Source organism: Panthera leo, chromosome B1 (genome assembly GCF_018350215.1).
Source record: "Panthera leo isolate Ple1 chromosome B1, P.leo_Ple1_pat1.1, whole genome shotgun sequence".
Lineage (NCBI taxonomy): Eukaryota > Metazoa > Chordata > Mammalia > Carnivora > Felidae > Panthera > Panthera leo.
In genome coordinates, this window is record NC_056682.1 from 162,778,219 (window position 1) to 162,794,619 (window position 16,401).

At 51.6% G+C, this 16,401-nt stretch overlaps 1 protein-coding gene across 1 annotated transcript; it reads right to left on the minus strand.

Moving 5' to 3' along the window:
* Window positions 1-2,654: 2,654 nt before the first annotated feature.
* Window positions 2,655-7,134, minus strand: RASL11B (RAS like family 11 member B). The gene is made up of 4 exons (XM_042934030.1): window positions 6,846-7,134; window positions 6,165-6,221; window positions 4,956-5,032; window positions 2,655-4,183 (listed from the first exon to the last, which is right to left on the minus strand). Exons 1-4 carry the CDS (start codon window positions 6,985-6,987, stop codon window positions 3,713-3,715), a joined length of 747 nt encoding a protein of 248 aa, XP_042789964.1. The 5' UTR covers window positions 6,988-7,134; the 3' UTR covers window positions 2,655-3,712.
* Window positions 7,135-16,401: the final 9,267 nt, after the last annotated feature.

Consider the following 16,401-nt stretch of genomic DNA (forward strand, 5'->3'; position numbering starts at 1 on the left):
GCCGGGGAGGAGCCCCAAACCCAGGGCTGCCACAGGGGGATGGAGGAAAGTGGGCCCGGGCAGGGAGGACCAGGGTCCGCCAAAGAAGAGGAGAGCACCCGGGGGCACTTTGCTTGGAGGAGGGGAGCGGGGAAGCTTGGGCCGGCTGCCCAGGAGCTGGGCTGTGGCTCCAGACGGGCGTGGGGGGGGCGGGGGAGTCCTGAATCCGCTCCTTAGGAGCTGGACCAGCTCCTTCATTCTTCGGCGCCTCCCTTCCGCCTACCTGTAGAAGGGACTAAAAGTCGTCTGTGGGGTTGGTGTGGGGAACATTATTTCCGATACCCGCTACAGCCTGACACAGGTTTCAATAAACAGGAACATTCATTGTTACTACTTGTGTGGCCCAAGCAGGTGATGTACCCTGAGCCTCAGTTTCCGCATCTTTAAGATGGGAGTGCTAGTATTACCTTCCTCAGAGGACTCTTCAAAAGATGAAAGGAGAGCATTTATAATCGGGCACATTACAAATGCTCAATGAATTTTAATTCCTTTCCTTTCTCCATCACCCCCCCACCACCACCACCGATCCCTCCCTTTCCTTCCCCTGGTGGCTAAGGAGGCGGTCCCCGTCCTACGAGGGAGACGCGGTTTCTCAGTGCCATATGGTTGCAGTTCAGAAATGTTAAAACCAACACAGAGGGATTAAGAAACACTAATAATGAAAGAGATGCGCAAAGGTAATGAAACATGAAGCTAAATTCGTGAGGAGAAAATATGGTGTGTTCCTTCCAGAACTATAAATATTTAAGTTAGCCTGAGACGCTGAGCAGAACTGGGACCTGGGAGGTTTCCCAGCAGGGTCTCTCTCACAGACACTTCATCCCCCTGGATGGAGGGCAGCTCTGAGACCCCCTTCCCACCTTAACTTCCGAGGTAAAGTAAGAGCGACGGAGTCCAGCATAGTGGGAAAGTGAGGGGCAACCATGAAGTGCCAGGAGGTCAGGACGTGAGGCTCACAGGGAGGAAAGGACTGCCCAGACGCCTGCAGGCTCGGAGAGCAGATGGACGGGGGTGGGGAAGGCAACGGTGTGCCCGTAAATTGATGGCGGGGCAGCGCTACTCAGCACCTTTCGGAGATAAAGCCCCCAGGAAAACTTTGTGTCTTCGTTAATTCCAGAACATGGGTAGAGGACCTCTGCTAGGTATATAAAGTTTAACCTCTTGGTCACTGGACATTGTTAATAGAACCACAGAAAACGAATGAAACCAAAAGCAAGCAGAAAGCCCTTGGAGATGATGGTCAGTGCCTTTGAACTGAGGCGTTTTTAGAATCTCACACGAATACCATTCCTCGCCCTGCCCCCCCACACCCATCACCTTCTCAGAGGTTAGGTTATGGGTAAGTGTGGACAACTGCCCTCCATATCAGGCAGGTTTGGGGTGTCACCAGAAGCCCTGTCAAGAGCAGGCAGGGTAGGGGCGCCTGGGTGGCGCAGTCGGTTAAGCGTCCGACTTCAGCCAGGTCACGATCTCGCGGTCCGTGAGTTCGAGCCCCGCGTCAGGCTCTGGGCTGATGGCTCGGAGCCTGGAGCCTGTTTCCGATTCTGTGTCTCCCTCTCTCTCTGCCCCTCCCCCGTTCATGCTGTCTCTCTCTGTCCCAAAAATAAATAAAAAACGCTGAAAAAAAAAAATTAAAAAAAAAAAAAAAAAGAGCAGGCAGGGTATCTACCCTGTGGGAAAAGAGATTTGGAAGTCTGGCACCATAACGCAGTAGGCCCTCAACAGCCGGCCATTTTGACTGCTTGCCTTGGTCCCATGGCCAAGCAGTGCCCTGTGCATGAAACATTATGAAGAAATAAGAACATGGCATACATTCAGAAGCCGTGGACTCCTGTCCTTTGTGCCACCTTGCGGACATCGCTCAAAACTCAGAGCCTGTTTTCCTCACCTGTAAATGGTGGTATTTCCTCCCCTCCCTCCTCACAGGGGTACCCTGAGGATTCAATGAGTCCATGTACGTGAAGGCCCTCCTCAGAGGTGTTGTTACGGGCCCGTAAAGATGGCAACTCAACGTGGCCTGCATGAAAGGTCTCCCAGTCCCAGATGGAAGCAGGGGAGAGAAGCCCGGCGGTTTCGGCACCTACGTTTGTGGCAGCAGCAGACGCAGGAAGGGCTCCTGACCAGCCCCAGATCAACAGCTCCGAGCTTCTACAATGGGAACAAAGCACGTTTTTTGAAAGCACCATACCCCAGGGAGTTTGCCAAATAAGCCACGTGTCTAGAGAGAAGCCGTTATCTTGTACAGAAGCGTGTTATCTTCGACGCTTCGCCAAGGTGTCCTAACAGCCTAAGACACAGAGCTGGACGCTTGTCTTCTCTTTGCCTGGAGGGTCGTGAAGGAAATGAATAGGAGACACGCTAGAAAGCGGCAAAATACAGTTCCGGCGCTCCCAGGCTGGGTGGGGCCTTTGACAAGTTGGTTAGCTGGTCTGTAAGCCTGTTTCCTCCTCTGTAAAAGGGGGTGAAGAGAAGGCATCTCGTCGGTTGGCTGTGAAACCAAGAGGTAACCCTAGGAAGCCGTAACGCCTCACTCAAAGTGCCCAGTAAGGACAAGTCACTGAGGGACACTTTGAAGGACAGAAAGTGAACATTTCAATGGAGACCAACCAGAGGTCTACGCTTTTAAAATGAGATTTATTGTACATAAAATAAATTAATTACAGTTTAAGCCAAAGCATGAGTGGCTTCTTAAAGTGCGTCTGTGTACGGGATTTGGCGGTCGCCCCTGTATCCGTGCACTCGCTGTAAGACAGTGTTTTCCGTACTTAAGCCACACTCGGCCAGGCCTAGGAAACAACCCAACGTCATTGCCGTGTGCCATTTACACAAATCACATCAAAATCAATGAACACGGTTTTCTTTTTTTCCTGTACCTGATGCAACAGCTAAAAAAAAAAAAAAAAATTATACAGTCTCACAATTACTCAAAGTCTGGGGCTGAAGAGTTTGAGTTCTCAACCATTTAACACATGCTCAACTGAACATACTCCTCCTGTGTCAGGAGGAAGCAGCCCTTCCTGCAAGCCATATAAGCTTCCGGATGTCCGTCCATATACATAACATCTGGCCCATAAACCCCACCCTTTATTGGGGTGGGGGTAGTATTTTCCTCCTTGTTCTTTAAAGAAGAAATCTCGGGTGTCCTTCAGGTTAGAAAGGCATTCTGTAAGGAACAGTGTTCCAGAGATGCGAATCAGACTCGTAAGAGAAAAAGCAGTCCTTCCTCTTGGGGGGGGGTTGGGGGGGGAGGGAGAAAAGGGAAAAAAGAAAGAAGAGAGAAAACGTGGAAAGGCTGGGAGTGGTTAAGCTGTTCTCTCGTTCCCACCATCAACCACATCCATACAGTTGCGGAAACTACAACTGACCTTCATTTACAAGGTCAAGAACAAAATCCAAAGCGGTTACGCCGCCCTCCCCACTCCAAAGGAAAAGACGTGGAGCACATTTCACATACTCAGAGTGGCTCAGTGGGCTCATTCCAGCCTCATCAATCCTGTCCCCCCCCTCCCCGGCTCAGAACGGAAGTTTCTGTAGCAGTTCCACAGACCCTCCTGGCCGCTCTGCTCCGGCTCCTGCTGGAACCGTGAATGACTGCCAGCACCCATCATTCCTGTGCTGCAAGAACCTCAGGCCCTCTTCCTGGGAAGACCAAACCCCCCCGAGTGTCCCTGCTTCAGACGGAGGTGACAGTCCTCACTTTGGCAGAGAGGGCTTGCTTGAACCTCCTCTTCAGGTCCTGCATGTTGGGGGACTTGGGCCTGGGAATGAGGGAGGTTCTCCGCTTCTCTGGTGTGCTGCTGGGCTGCTGTTTGTGACTCACTTCCTTGCACAGGACGTGGAAAGCGTTGTAGACGTCGTTGTAATTTTCGCTGACCGACACTTCATAGAACGAGCAGCCCAGCACGCTGGCCAGCTGCAGTCCGAGCTGAGGGTCGACCTGCTTGATGTGCAGCAGGTCAGCTTTGTTGGCCACGACCACCACGGGCAGCCGGGCGCCCAGGTGCAGCTGCTGCACGTGCTGGTGGAGCTGGCCGATGAGTTCATAGCTCTTGTAGTCAGTGACGGAGAACACGATCACCACGGCGTCTGCCCAGCGAATGCACCGATTCAGCTGCTCGCCGCAGCTCAGGCCGTTCTCGTGGACCTGAAAGAGAGGGGTGACGGCAAGGCGAACGGTGAGGGCCGGAAAGAGCCCTGGCCTGGCTGGGCAGCGGGTTCAAAAGCGCCCTCGACGGTAACGCCAGGCTGCAGGCCATCAACAAGTTATATCCGCACACACTCCGGCTTTCTTGACGCTATGTTGATCCAGCTGCACACGGTTGGAATAAATAACAGTGCAGCTCACCACACTCGAGTGGAAAATTGACCTGCAGAGAACTCCGTGCGGAGAGACTTTGTAGTTGCACAAAATGGGAAATTAACTGGCTAGACAGTAAGTCTGGGGAAGTAAAGATAGGAGCTGGAAGCATTTAAACCTGGAGAACTGCCCAGTTCAAGAGGGAAAAAAACACACACATACACCAGCATGGCTCTTTTGTCTATAGAGTAACTTTCCACAATATAAAAGTGATCCCAAGCATTTGCAGACTACACCTAAATGTTTGATTTTTAATACCAAATACACACATGTAAAAACCACTCTTTTTAAGCACAGCAAGGAAACTGCCAATTCCAAGCGTGGTTTGGTCTTTCCTCCCAGACAGAATCCGCCTAAGAGAAGATCTGTGCCCCTGAGCCAAATCTCCCAAATTAAGCCAGGCAAAGACTGACCAACGGCCAAATAACACGGAAGTGACAAGCAACATGGAAAGGCCTAGATGGGACTCCCCCAAATTTCTCTCCTCTTTAGCATGAGGCATCCTGAGAACTGAACAATTCCACAGCCTGACTTAGTCCCGAACCTCAGAGCTTCTTACCTGAATACCTGGCGTGTCTTGAACCTGAATAGCCAGGGTTTCACCTTCTATTTGGACTTGTCTGGTATAGAGATTACCTATAAAGGCAAAAAAAAAAAAAAGAAAAGGTTTTCCCTTCTTGTACAACTTTTAAAACATGGTGGGATTTTTTAAATAGAAAAGACAATATAACTTGAACCAATGCACAAAAATAAGTTATAGTTTATTCTACTTAATGAGCTCATCTCAGTTATTTTGTTTTTAACTGCAATGTTAACCCCAGATTTGTGGCTTTATTAAATCCAAGGCAAGTTTTGCAGGATTTTGAAACTGATTTGTCGAATTTCTTCCACATCTAAAGTATTTCCTTGAAGTAAATCTTCTTGTTCAGCATGCATGGCATTTGTTTTTGTTTTAGTACTTCACTACTCTTTGATGTAAATTTAATCATTAAGTACAATAGCTTGGTAGGCAAATATTGTTCGTAAATGCACAGCCAACGTTATCAGTTGGAATAAAAACGTGACTTGATGGTAGCCAAATCTACATCAAAGCAGAAGGCTGCAATGCCTTATCTTGGGATGGTTTATGCAGCACAGTTCGAATAATCCCCTTAGGTACTAAATATGGTCTAAGGATTTAAGCAATTTGCTAACAGAGCATAGGTAGAAAGCCCTTAAGCCTCCCCAGTGGCCATCCTTAATCAGAGACATTGAAATAGTGTCTTCTCATTTATTCGGGAGCCCTCCTCCTCACATTCTACCATCCAGTTATTTTTTCTTTGTTAAGAAAAAAGAACTTTAGGTTTACAACTGCTTTCCTTTGGCCTTTGCTTTAAAAGGTCACCTCTGAAAGGCAGCCAACAGAGAGGGAGAGGGGTGGGGGGAGGAGTTGGCCATCTTTTTTTTTTTTTTTTTTTTATGACTTTTGCAGGAGTGTTTTGAAGGGGGAGGCTCTTGAGTACAAAGGGTGCTTCCAACTGGGGTCCCTATAGTTAAAACATACCAAGGAGAATACTTTCAGGCACTTGATAAAATGATGAATGGGCTTGGAATGGAATGAGGCCAGATGGCAGTTATGGGAGGGGGGGGGGAACACGGGAGGGGGCAAGCAAAATTGGAAGTGGCAGGATCCTGTCGCCCAGACTGTCACTGTGAAGGAGCCTGCCTGGGAGACCCCGCAGTACTGTGCAAGCTGAGAGGGCTCTCCCCAAATTTTGCATCTGCTCACCTGCGTTCCTTTCGTAGTCACCAATGAATCGTTTGGTGAGGAAGCGGACCACCAGAGCTGCAGGGCAGAAGACAAAAAGGAGAGTTCACTCTGGCATGAGAAGTTACATTGGTCTCCACCCCACCCCCAGCCCGGGAAACAGCTCTCCCAGAGAAAGCAAGACGGGCGGCCACCAAGTGAAATTCCTACCCTGCAGCTCCTTGACCCTTCTTCCAGACACAACGGAGAGGGGCTAGAAGGCATCATGAATTATGGCTCTGTCCAGCTGGAAGGGTCATTTGGCCCACCCGCCTCCTCTGAGCCCGCCTGAGCCACACCTAAGCCTTCCAAGAGACGAATGTCTTTCCCAACCTTAAAGTCCTCCAGGAGGGCTTCCGTTCACTAAGTTCCCTTTCAGTTCCAGGCACTGCCAGAGGCTCAAAACCCCCAAAGTTCTAATCCCAGTTGCGCCGGTGGTGCCCAGAAGGTGGCCTGGCCATTCAGGATCCCCGTTTCCCTCATCTGTCCAAGAAGGGAGTTGGAAGCAAGGCTGGCTCAGGTCCTTCCGGAGGGGCAGCGGATCAGGAGGAGGGGACGGGCGGTCAGCTGCAGCTCCCACCTCTCCCCCACGCCTCGGTCACACGCAACTCCTAGGGGGCCGCCCCCGTCCAGCCCCGGGGACTGCCGAGCACGAAGACTCACCGGTCTTGCCCACACCACTGGCCCCCACCACCGCGATCTTGACCAGGCGGCGGCCCGCCGCCCCCAGGCAGCAGTCGGCGGCGGCGGCGCTGCCCGGGGCGGGATACTCGGCGATGGTGCACATGTTCTGAATGAGGCGCATCGCCGCTCCAGCCGGGGCTGCACCACGCGGCACCTGCGGGGCGGGAGGACGCGTGTGCTGCGCTGAAGTCGGTGGGAGGACCCTGCCCGAGGGGTCCGCGGAATAAAGGCACCAAAGCGCAGCCGCGCAGCTGCTCGGACTAGCTCCAGATCGGGACTGGGACGGCCTCCGGGCTGCGCGCGCGCTGTTTTCTCCGGGGCTCGCCCCGCCCTCTGCCTCCCGCGGCCAATCCCGGGGCGCCCCCGCGAGGCTCCGCCCCCGGCGCCGCTCAGCGCGTCCCGAGCCCCTAGGGGCGCCGGGAGCCAGTGTGGGGCCCCGTGAGGCGTGCGGAAAATGGGGCTGCGGACCCGAGACTGGGCAACGTGTGGGCGCGAGACGAAGGCGCAGCCAGTGGCGGCCGCGGAGGAAGGCAGCGCCGGTGCCGACCGGGGTCCCGCTGAGCGGGCACGCGGCCGATGCTGTGGCTGCGTGATTGGGGGCGCCTCGGGTTCCGGGAACCGGACGGGGCTGGGCCTCCGGGCGGGCGCGGGGGATGCGGCGGCGGCGGCGACGAGGGCCCTCCAAGAGCAGATCCTGGGCAGCCCCCCACCCCCCCGGGTGCCCATCCCGTGCGCCTGCTTCTCGAAGCACGCTGCGGGGCCTCCGGCCTGCACGCCCACGCGCGGTGGGGAACGTGCTGGCCAGGGCCTCGGGGTGTGAGCGCTTGGGGTCGGAAAGCGCGCGTCCTGCTGCCTGGCCCCGTGCAGTCTCCTTCATTTGAGGCGTGGTTGCACTGACTTGAGTGCGTCCGGATCGTAGATCTGGCTGTGATGGCAATTAGTTACAAAGACCCCGTATCCGCTCCCCTGAGATGTGACATTTACCATTGGGACAAAGTAATGTCACCCATTTTGTTGTAGACCCACGTTCTCCGACCCCAGCGCGCAGGGTCGTAAACACACGCAGCGCGAGAACACACAGCCGGTCGGGTGGGTGTACTGCGCGCTCAGAGGCAAATCAGAAGGTAATTATAGAACAAGCTTTCTAGCGCTTCACACACAGTCACACCTCCTCAGAGAGCTGTGAAATGGAAAGAAAACAGTAACCCCAGCTGTTTCTGGATACCGACTGGGTTGGGAGACTGAACCCGGAAAGGGTCCGCAGCCCTTAGTTTTGTGGTTATAAGGAAAGGCAAGATTCTTGGTTAACTGACTTGATGCGAAGGAAGACGTGGGCTGGCACTCATTAAATCCCAAGCTCAAGCCCCTTACGTTCTTTTTAGGGGAAGTCTTCAGTGGCAGGCCCCATCCGGGCGACATTCTGTAGCTGGAACAGACTGCAGAATGTCACCGAACACTCCGAGACACTCCCTCTCTCGGCTAACGGCTCTCCTCCCCACTGTTCTAACCTTGTGGGCCCCCAGCTGTTCCAGAGACTTTTATCCTGGGGGCATATGGCAGCCAATGGTGTGGCTTTGTGTCCAGGCCTCCACTAAAGATTTAAATACAAAAAGTAAAATAAACCCATTCTTTTATCTATATGTGTCAGGCATCTAGTTTGATTGCCCCGCATGCCCTGAACTTAACTGACCAGGTATTTGACAGTTCATTAAACTGACCCAGCTCAGACTCTTGAGATGAACCCTCTTGCCTTTCCGTTTAGGTGTTTGTGGGAATTCGACGGGGAGATAGAGGGGGTAATCTCAAACTGCCTTGGTAGCAAGTGGAGGAGGGGAAGCTTTACTAAGACACACAACCTTGGCAATAAACATGATAAAAGGTTGACTTCTAGGAAGATCACAAGAATGAAATTAATTTGCCATTTGAGTTGGAAGGAAAAAGAGCATTTCCGATATGCATGAGGTCTTTCTGCGCGATTTAAATCAAACTTGAATTTTGTTTTCTATAAAAGCAAACGTAGCAAGACTATAATTACAGGGAATCATGTACTTTTTAACCGCTCCCCCGAAGAAGCCTGTAATTCTATGATGCTTACATCGTTAAATAATTGCATCAAGTTTTTAACTGCTTTTTGCACACACATGCACACTCATACACAGACATGACAAAAATTGTCAGGGGAATTTTGCTTTGGATCATTTTCGCTTCTGGAGCTTGATTTTCATGACCATGAGCCTGTACCAAACCTATGATTTTTCTGTCTGAAAAATCACACACACAAAAGGCTGGATTTGGTATTCTTATTTTAGGTCTAAATGATCTGGCTGTGCTTTAAAGAACACAGAAAAGAAAGACACAAGAGAAAGTTAGAAAAAGAAAAGGGAGCTCTTCAAATTAAAAAAAAAAAAAAAAACAACAAAAAAACGCCTAGCAAATCGCCCACCTCCACCCTGCTTGCTTCAGATAAGGGCACTGAGAGTTACCCCTTCTTGGAAATGGGTAGAACTGATAAAAAGGAAGGGGGAGGGGCAGGGGAATTGATACTTACTGAAAGCTTGTTTTATTCCAGGCAGCAGACTAGGGATTCAGCATATAAGAATCTCACTTTACCTTCACAGCAGTCCCAGGAGGTAGATATGATCATTACTTCCACTTGCAATTCTGTATTGCTCTTAGTAAACCACACCAGACCTTAGTGGCTCACGGTTCTGTGGGCTGACTGTGCCCTGCTGGGCAGTCCTCGCTTGGGGCCTCTCATGTTGTGTAGTTGGATGGCAGCTTTGGCTGGAGTCATCTGAAGGCTCATCGGGGCTGGGTGTCCAAGATAGCTTCTTCATCCACACATCTGCATTTCAGCTGGAGTGGCTGGGACAGCTGGAACTAGCTGGCGTCTCTCTCACCATCTGACCTCTCTCTGTGGTTAGCTCGGGCTCCCCCACAGCATGGCGGGTAGCTTCCCTTAGTATTCTAATACAGGAAGTGGAAGTTGCCAGTCTCTCTCTTTTTTTTTTTAAATGTTTATTTTTGAGAGAGAAGGAGACACAGCATGAGCAGGGGAGGGGCAGAGAGAAAGGGAGACACAGAATCCCAAACAGGCTCCAGGCTCTGAGCTGTCAGCACAAAGCCAGATGCGAGGCTTGAACTCCTGAAAGGGGGGGTGGGGTGGGGGGTGGGGGTGGGGGGTGGGGTGGGATTCATGACCTGAGCCGAAACCAGACACTTAACCTACTGAGCCATCCAGGCACCCCAGGAAGCTGCCAGTCTCTTAAGGGCTGTGCAACAGATCTCTTCTGCTATATTCCATTGGTCAAGGTGCAGAGACACAGATCCCACCTTAAGATGGGAATAGTGCAAAGGAATTTGCGGCCATCTGCAAGGCCCCATGCTTCCAAATGAGAAAACAGAGTCTTAGCTTAAAAATTCCTCTAAGACCACGTATCATATAAGGGACAGGGCCAAAGTCTAAGAAGGATGAATAACATAGAAAATAGCCAGGATGTTCACAGTGAGATGGTCTCCTGTGACACAATGCAGCAAAGTGGTCTGAACTGCTCTCTCTCTGTTTTGTTTGTTTGTTTGTTTGTTTGTTCCAGTTGAGCTAAAAGAGATGAGGATGGGAGGTGGGGAACATGAGAGACCTAGGGAGGAAAAGAAACATTTTGCCAAGTCCCAGTTTTGCCTCAGCACCTGGAGTTTCTATCACCTCCTTTGATCTTTAGAGCTGATCTTTCATCTGAGAGCTTCTGAGACAATCCAATTTCTGCAAGCCCTTAGAACAGAAGAACATAGGGGCTCCTGGGTGGCTCGGTCGGTTGAGCGTCCAACTTCAGCTCGGGTCACGATCTCGCGGTTCATGGGTTCGGGCCCCGCGTTGGGCTCTGTACTAACAGCTGGGAGCCTGGAGCCTGCTTGGATTCTGTGTCTCCCTCTCTCTGCCCCTCCCCTGCTTGTGCTTTGTCTCTCACTCTGTCTCTCAAAAATACATGTAAAAAAAAAAATTTTTTTTTAATTAAAAAGAAAAGAACAGAAGAATATAAATTCAATGTTAAATGTCTGGGCATGGGTATAGCAGGCACTATGCCGGGTCCTGGGTCTACACCGGCAAACAAGGCAGACGCGGTCTTTGCCATCACTGCAGTTACATTTAACATGGGAGACAGAGAAGTGAATGAGCGATTTCAATACAATGTGAGAAAATGCTTTGAGAGGGAAAATTCGGGAGCCAGATGATTACATGATGGATCAAAACACCTGGATTGTGGGAGTCAAGGAAGAATGTGAAAAAATTCAAGTCGTTGAAAATGTTGTGTATTGTGTACAGGCACATGCGCGTGTGCAAGTGCACGTATGCATCTGTTTGAGCGAGTGTGAAAGAGACCTCAGAGGTGGGGAGTGTGGACTGACATGGGTTAGTCTGCAGGGGAAACAGCTTTGGCCAGTAGACAGTAGGTGCTCGGTAATAAAAGCAAAAGCCTGGGGCGCCTGGGTGGCTCAGTCGGTTGAGCGTCCGACTTCGGCTCAGGTCACGATCTCGCGGTCCGTGAGTTCGAGCCCCGCGTCAGGCTCTGTGCTGAGTGCTCAGAGCCTGGAGCCTGTTTCAGATTCTGTGTCTCCCTCTCTCTGACCCTCCCCCGTTCATGCTCTGTCTCTCTCTGTCTCAAAAATAAATAAACGTTAAAAGCAAAAGCCTTACCTTGAGAGAATCCCGACGTTCAGAGGGAAGAGTCCTGGTGATTTCCAAGGACAGGCACAGTTACTGACAAAAAAAAAAAAAAAAAAAAAAGCCCCAGAAGTAGCGTGTGTTCCTCCCTTCTTGTGTGGGACCACGCCCCAGGGAAGTCAAATGACCTTCTCCTCTGCTCACGTCAGCAAGGGCTGCTCTCAAATCAGATCTCCCTGAGCATCCAGACCTATGTTTTAGACTTTTGTCAACTCCGCCTGTTTAGATCCAATAAACAGATGCCTCTTTAGCAATTTATACAGAAAAATCATCAATGTGGGGAGTTACCTGCATTCGATGTTGTCAGAAGGCCTAGAGTCCTAGCCTGCAGAAATGATGCCCAGAGCTGCGGAACTGGCCCACCCAGGGAGCCCTATGTCTTCCACTCTACTGTTTCTCAAAAACCACACAGCTAGTGACTGGACAGGGAAGAAAAGCCCAGAATCTCCACAATGGAGCCTGACAGCAGAAAACAACCAAGCCACAGAGAGATGGCGTCCTCCCTGCTTCTGCCTTGCAAATCTTATCTGAGAGCATCTAGTTTGATAGGGAAAAATCTGTTATAAGATGGCCGACGGGGCTGATAGGGAAATAAAATGACCCCTGGCAAGTTATCAGTCCCTAACTGAAGACCCCCCCCCCCACCCCCGCCATTCTTCTTCCCACCCCACTTGCCGCAGGCACCAAATTACTACTAATGCGGAATGCGGAAGTAACAGACTAGAAATTGTCCCACGTGCTTGTGCTCAGGCCTCAGACCTCTGGAGAGTGATCTCCTCTGAGCGGGTTGGTGTGAAATAAACCTCCTGCCTTCCAAGATCCCCGAGCGCCGCTTGGTTCTTCCGCCCGGTGATCCAGACCAGGTTCTGTAACATTTGGTTCCCTGACCGGGAAACCCAAACACATTGGCCTTTTGTTGCCACCGGTTTGGGAAAATGGCAAGCCGGTGACAGAACAAGGAATCTCAATGGAGAAGGCGAGCTCTGCTTGATTTTTGGCAGTCTTCCGCTGGGTCGCCTCAGGCCGGCCCCGCTCCGCAGTTTCCCCCAGACTCAGGAGACTTGGCAGGTGAGGACCTGGACCCGACATCCATCGGAACTGGTAAGGCCTGGGGCCCCACTTCAGTCTGGCCCACCCATAGGGGTGGAAGGGGGACCTGATCACTCCCTGGAGACCTCAGTGGTCTCACAGGTAGAAATTCTGTGGGAGGGAATGTGATAACCTCTGGTATGTATGTGAGTGTGAATGTGCAACTCGGTCTGGTTTGCCTGTCAAGTTCGATTCTGTGGCTCCATGGGTGGGCACCCTTAAGGTCCCCAAAAGCCCAGGGAGTCTGAGTGGGCCCCGCGGGTCTGCGATTCCGTGGTGAACAGCACACAGTCTATGGTAGCATCGGAATCGTTTTCTGATCGTAAGTTACAAAGCTGAGACCGCTATGGCTAAGCGTCACCTGAATTCCTTCGGGACACGGCCAGATGGGCATCTGACTCGTCTCCTCATTAGAGGGGGCACCCCTACCACTCTGTCTTTGCGACGCTGTGTCACGGGAACATTATGGGGTCAGGACAGAGCAAAGAAGGGGTTTTCGGGAGACTGTAGAATTAAAATGACCCCGGCAAGTTAAGGACCCTATGTGAGTTAGAATGGCACACTTTTGGTGTAGGATGGCCCTTGGAGGGAACCTTAGATGTCCCAATGGTCCGCCGTGTCTGGAATGTTGTCACCAGACACCCAGGTTACCCTGATCAGTTCCCGTATACAGACTCCTGGTTAGAGGTTGCCCAAACCCCTCCCCCTTGGGTGCGATTTACCTGCAACAAACAGGGACAGACTAGGGTCTTAGTCACCTTGACAAAGTGGCCCAAGGAAGGTCAACAGAAGTCTCGACCTCCACAAATTCTCACTGGTGATCCAGGGGAAGAACCAATCTTGCCCCCACCATATGAATCCCTTGGTTCCCAATACTCCACCACCTTCGGTCTCCCCACCACGTCCGGACTTGGAAGATCCTCTCTCCCCTGGACCAGTGGCCAGATTGTGCCCTTAGCCAGGCACAGGCACTCTCCAGATGCCAGTCCACAGCCACCGGTACCAAGAGGCTCTCCTCTGGGGGATCCAACAAGGGGCTAAGAAGCCCATTAACATGCCCAGCAGCAAGGGAAATCCCCCAGGGATTATTATGAAAGGCTACACGATGCTTATACCCCGTGGCACAAGAGTGCCACGACAAAAAGACGGGGAAGGTCCAGCCACCAAAAGGGGGAAGGCCCAAAACCTCCTTAGCAAGGGATCACTGCACCTACTGCAAGGAGAAAGGACATTAAAAGAATAAATGTCCCAACCGGGGAAATGTCCCCAAAACCCAGCGATATGCACAAGAACCCTGCAAAAAAAGACATCACAGGTCTAGCAGAAATAGATTCAGAGGGCACAAGGGTCCTCCTCCAGCTCCTGTCGGACTCAGGGTATCGGGTCTCATGAAAAAAGGCACAGATCTGCCAACAGCAAATCTGATACTCAGGCTTCCTCCTCACCCAAGGCAAAAAAGCACCAGGGCCAGAGAAAAAGGTCATCACCTCCCTACCCCAGCCCCAAACTAAAAGGGGGCTACGAGAATTCCTGAGGGCTGTGGGATTCTGCCAAATCTGGATTCCCAGATTCCCAGCAATAGCGAGAATCTCTTGGTAGGGCCAGATCGAGAACCCCCTGTCTGGACAGAGGAGGCCAAAGCCACTTTTCTAGAGATAAAGGCCACCTTGGGGCAGGCACCAGTCCTTGGCCTGCCAAATATAGAAAAGCCTTTTAATCTCTTTGTGCATGAGAAGGAAAAGGTCGCAGACCGTTGGCCCTTGGCAAGGCCAGTAGCAGTCGAAGAGGCTGGACCCAGCGGCAACAGGATGGCCACAGTTCTGCTCATTAAGGAAGCAGATAAACTCACCCTGGGACACGAACTAAATGTCAAGGTCCCTCATGCTGTCGCATCTCTCGTGACCACTCAAGGACACCGCTTCCTCTCCAACTCTCGGCTAGCACAATACCAGGGGCTCCTCTGCGAAAATCCACGGGTCGCTCTTGAAACAGTGTGGACACTAAACCCCGCAACTTTCCTATCTTCTGAGGCAGGGAAACCAGACCATGACTGTTCTAAAGTGACTGATAAAGTATTCGCCAGCCGCCCAGATCTGCGTGACCAGGCCCTACAGAACCCAGACTTCACCTTGTTCTGTGATGGTAGCAGTTTCATCACAGAGGGCATTTGAAAGGCAGGGTATGCAGTGACAACCACAGATGAAGTCCTAGAGGCCAATGCCCTACCTGTGGGATGGTCAGCCCAACGGGCTGAATCACATGCCTTAATCCGAGCCCTCACCATCAGCAAAGACAAGCGAGTCAACGTCTACACTGATTCTTGGTACGCCTTTGCCACTGTACAGACACATGGGGCAATCTACAAGGAGAGGCATCTCCTCACCGCAGCGGGAAAAGCCATCAAAAATAAAGAACACTAAATATTCTAAATATTAAATACTAAAACTCCCTGAGGCTGACTGGCTCCCAAAAAAGGTTGCAGTTCTACGCGGCAAAGGACATCAGAAAGGAGACGACCCTATGGCAGGAGGAGATCGCCTGGCGGATGGGGCAGCTAAAGTAGCAGTCATTAGGGAGGCGGACAATGTCCCCTCCCTTACCATGGCCCTGACACCCCCGGCAGATACCCCTCCACCAAAATATACTAAAAAAGAAAATAAATGGGCCAAAATCGAGGGGGCCACCCAGACCAACAAGGATGGCGGAAACTGCTAGATGGGCGCATCTTCCCCCCAGCGGCCCTAGGAGGGCATCTAGTAGGCGAAAACCATCGACTTACCCATCTAAGAAAAACTGCATTAGAGGCCCTCCTCAAAAAGCAATACTACATCAGCCAGCCGCCAGCGTTATGTCGAGCAATAAGCGAATGGTGTGTGATTTGCGCCAGGAATAATGCCCCATCTGCACCGCGACCCCTGCCGGGTGTCCAAAGGGTAGGAGCTACCCCCTTTGAAGATCTAGAAATAGACTTCACAGATGTCCAGCCAAGCCGAGGATTTAGATACCTCCTGGTAATAGTCTGTACGTACTCTGGATGGGTCGAAGCTTTCCCTACCAGGACAGAACAGAGCCGGGAGATAGCTAAAGTCCTCCTGAGAGAGACTGTCCCCGGTTCAGCCTACCGGCCACAATCCACAGTGATAATGGACCTGCGTTTGTGGCGGACGTTACGCAAACTTTAACCAACCCCCTCAACATCCCTTGGAAGCTTCACACTGGTTACCGGCCTCAAAGCTCAGGGAAAGTAGAGCGAATGAATCACACCCTCAAGGGAAGCTTAGCCAAGTTCTGTCAGGAAACAGACGTCCCGTGGCCGGACCTGTTGCCCCTGGCCCTCCTGCATGTCCCATCGCACACCAGGAACTCAAGGTTCCTCCCCTTTTGAACTAATATATGGGAGGCCCCCTCCATGTCTAGGGAGCCTCCCAGGAAACCTACACCAAATAGAGGATAGGGGATTAAGAAAACAACTTCAAGCTTTAGGGGCCACCCTAATAGAGTTACAACGATATACCGTAGAGAGGGACTCAATCTCTTTAGGATCCCCCCGTACAGCCTTCTCAGTCTGTACAGGGGACTCAGTCTGGGTCAACGATTGGAAAAAAAGACCCTCTCAAACCACAATGGACTGGGCCTCATACCATTATTCCGACCACCCCTCGAGGTCACAGGTATTATTCCATGGGTCCACCACTCCAGAGTCAAGAGGGCCAATCCTGAGAAGCC

What these genes read in the sequence shown, in the direction of transcription:
- RASL11B (XM_042934030.1), bottom strand. Translation starts at nt 6,987, where the DNA reads ATGCGCCTCATTCAGAACATGTGCACCATCGCCGAGTATCCCGCCCCG. An exon ending in CAGTGGTGTGGGCAAGACCG is followed by an intron (nt 6,222 to 6,845) that starts GTGAGTCTTCGT and finishes TCTGCCCTGCAG; the next exon opens with CTCTGGTGGTCCGCTTCCTC. An exon ending in AAGACACGCCAGGTATTCAG is followed by an intron (nt 4,184 to 4,955) that starts GTAAGAAGCTCT and finishes CCTCTCTTTCAG; the next exon opens with GTCCACGAGAACGGCCTGAG.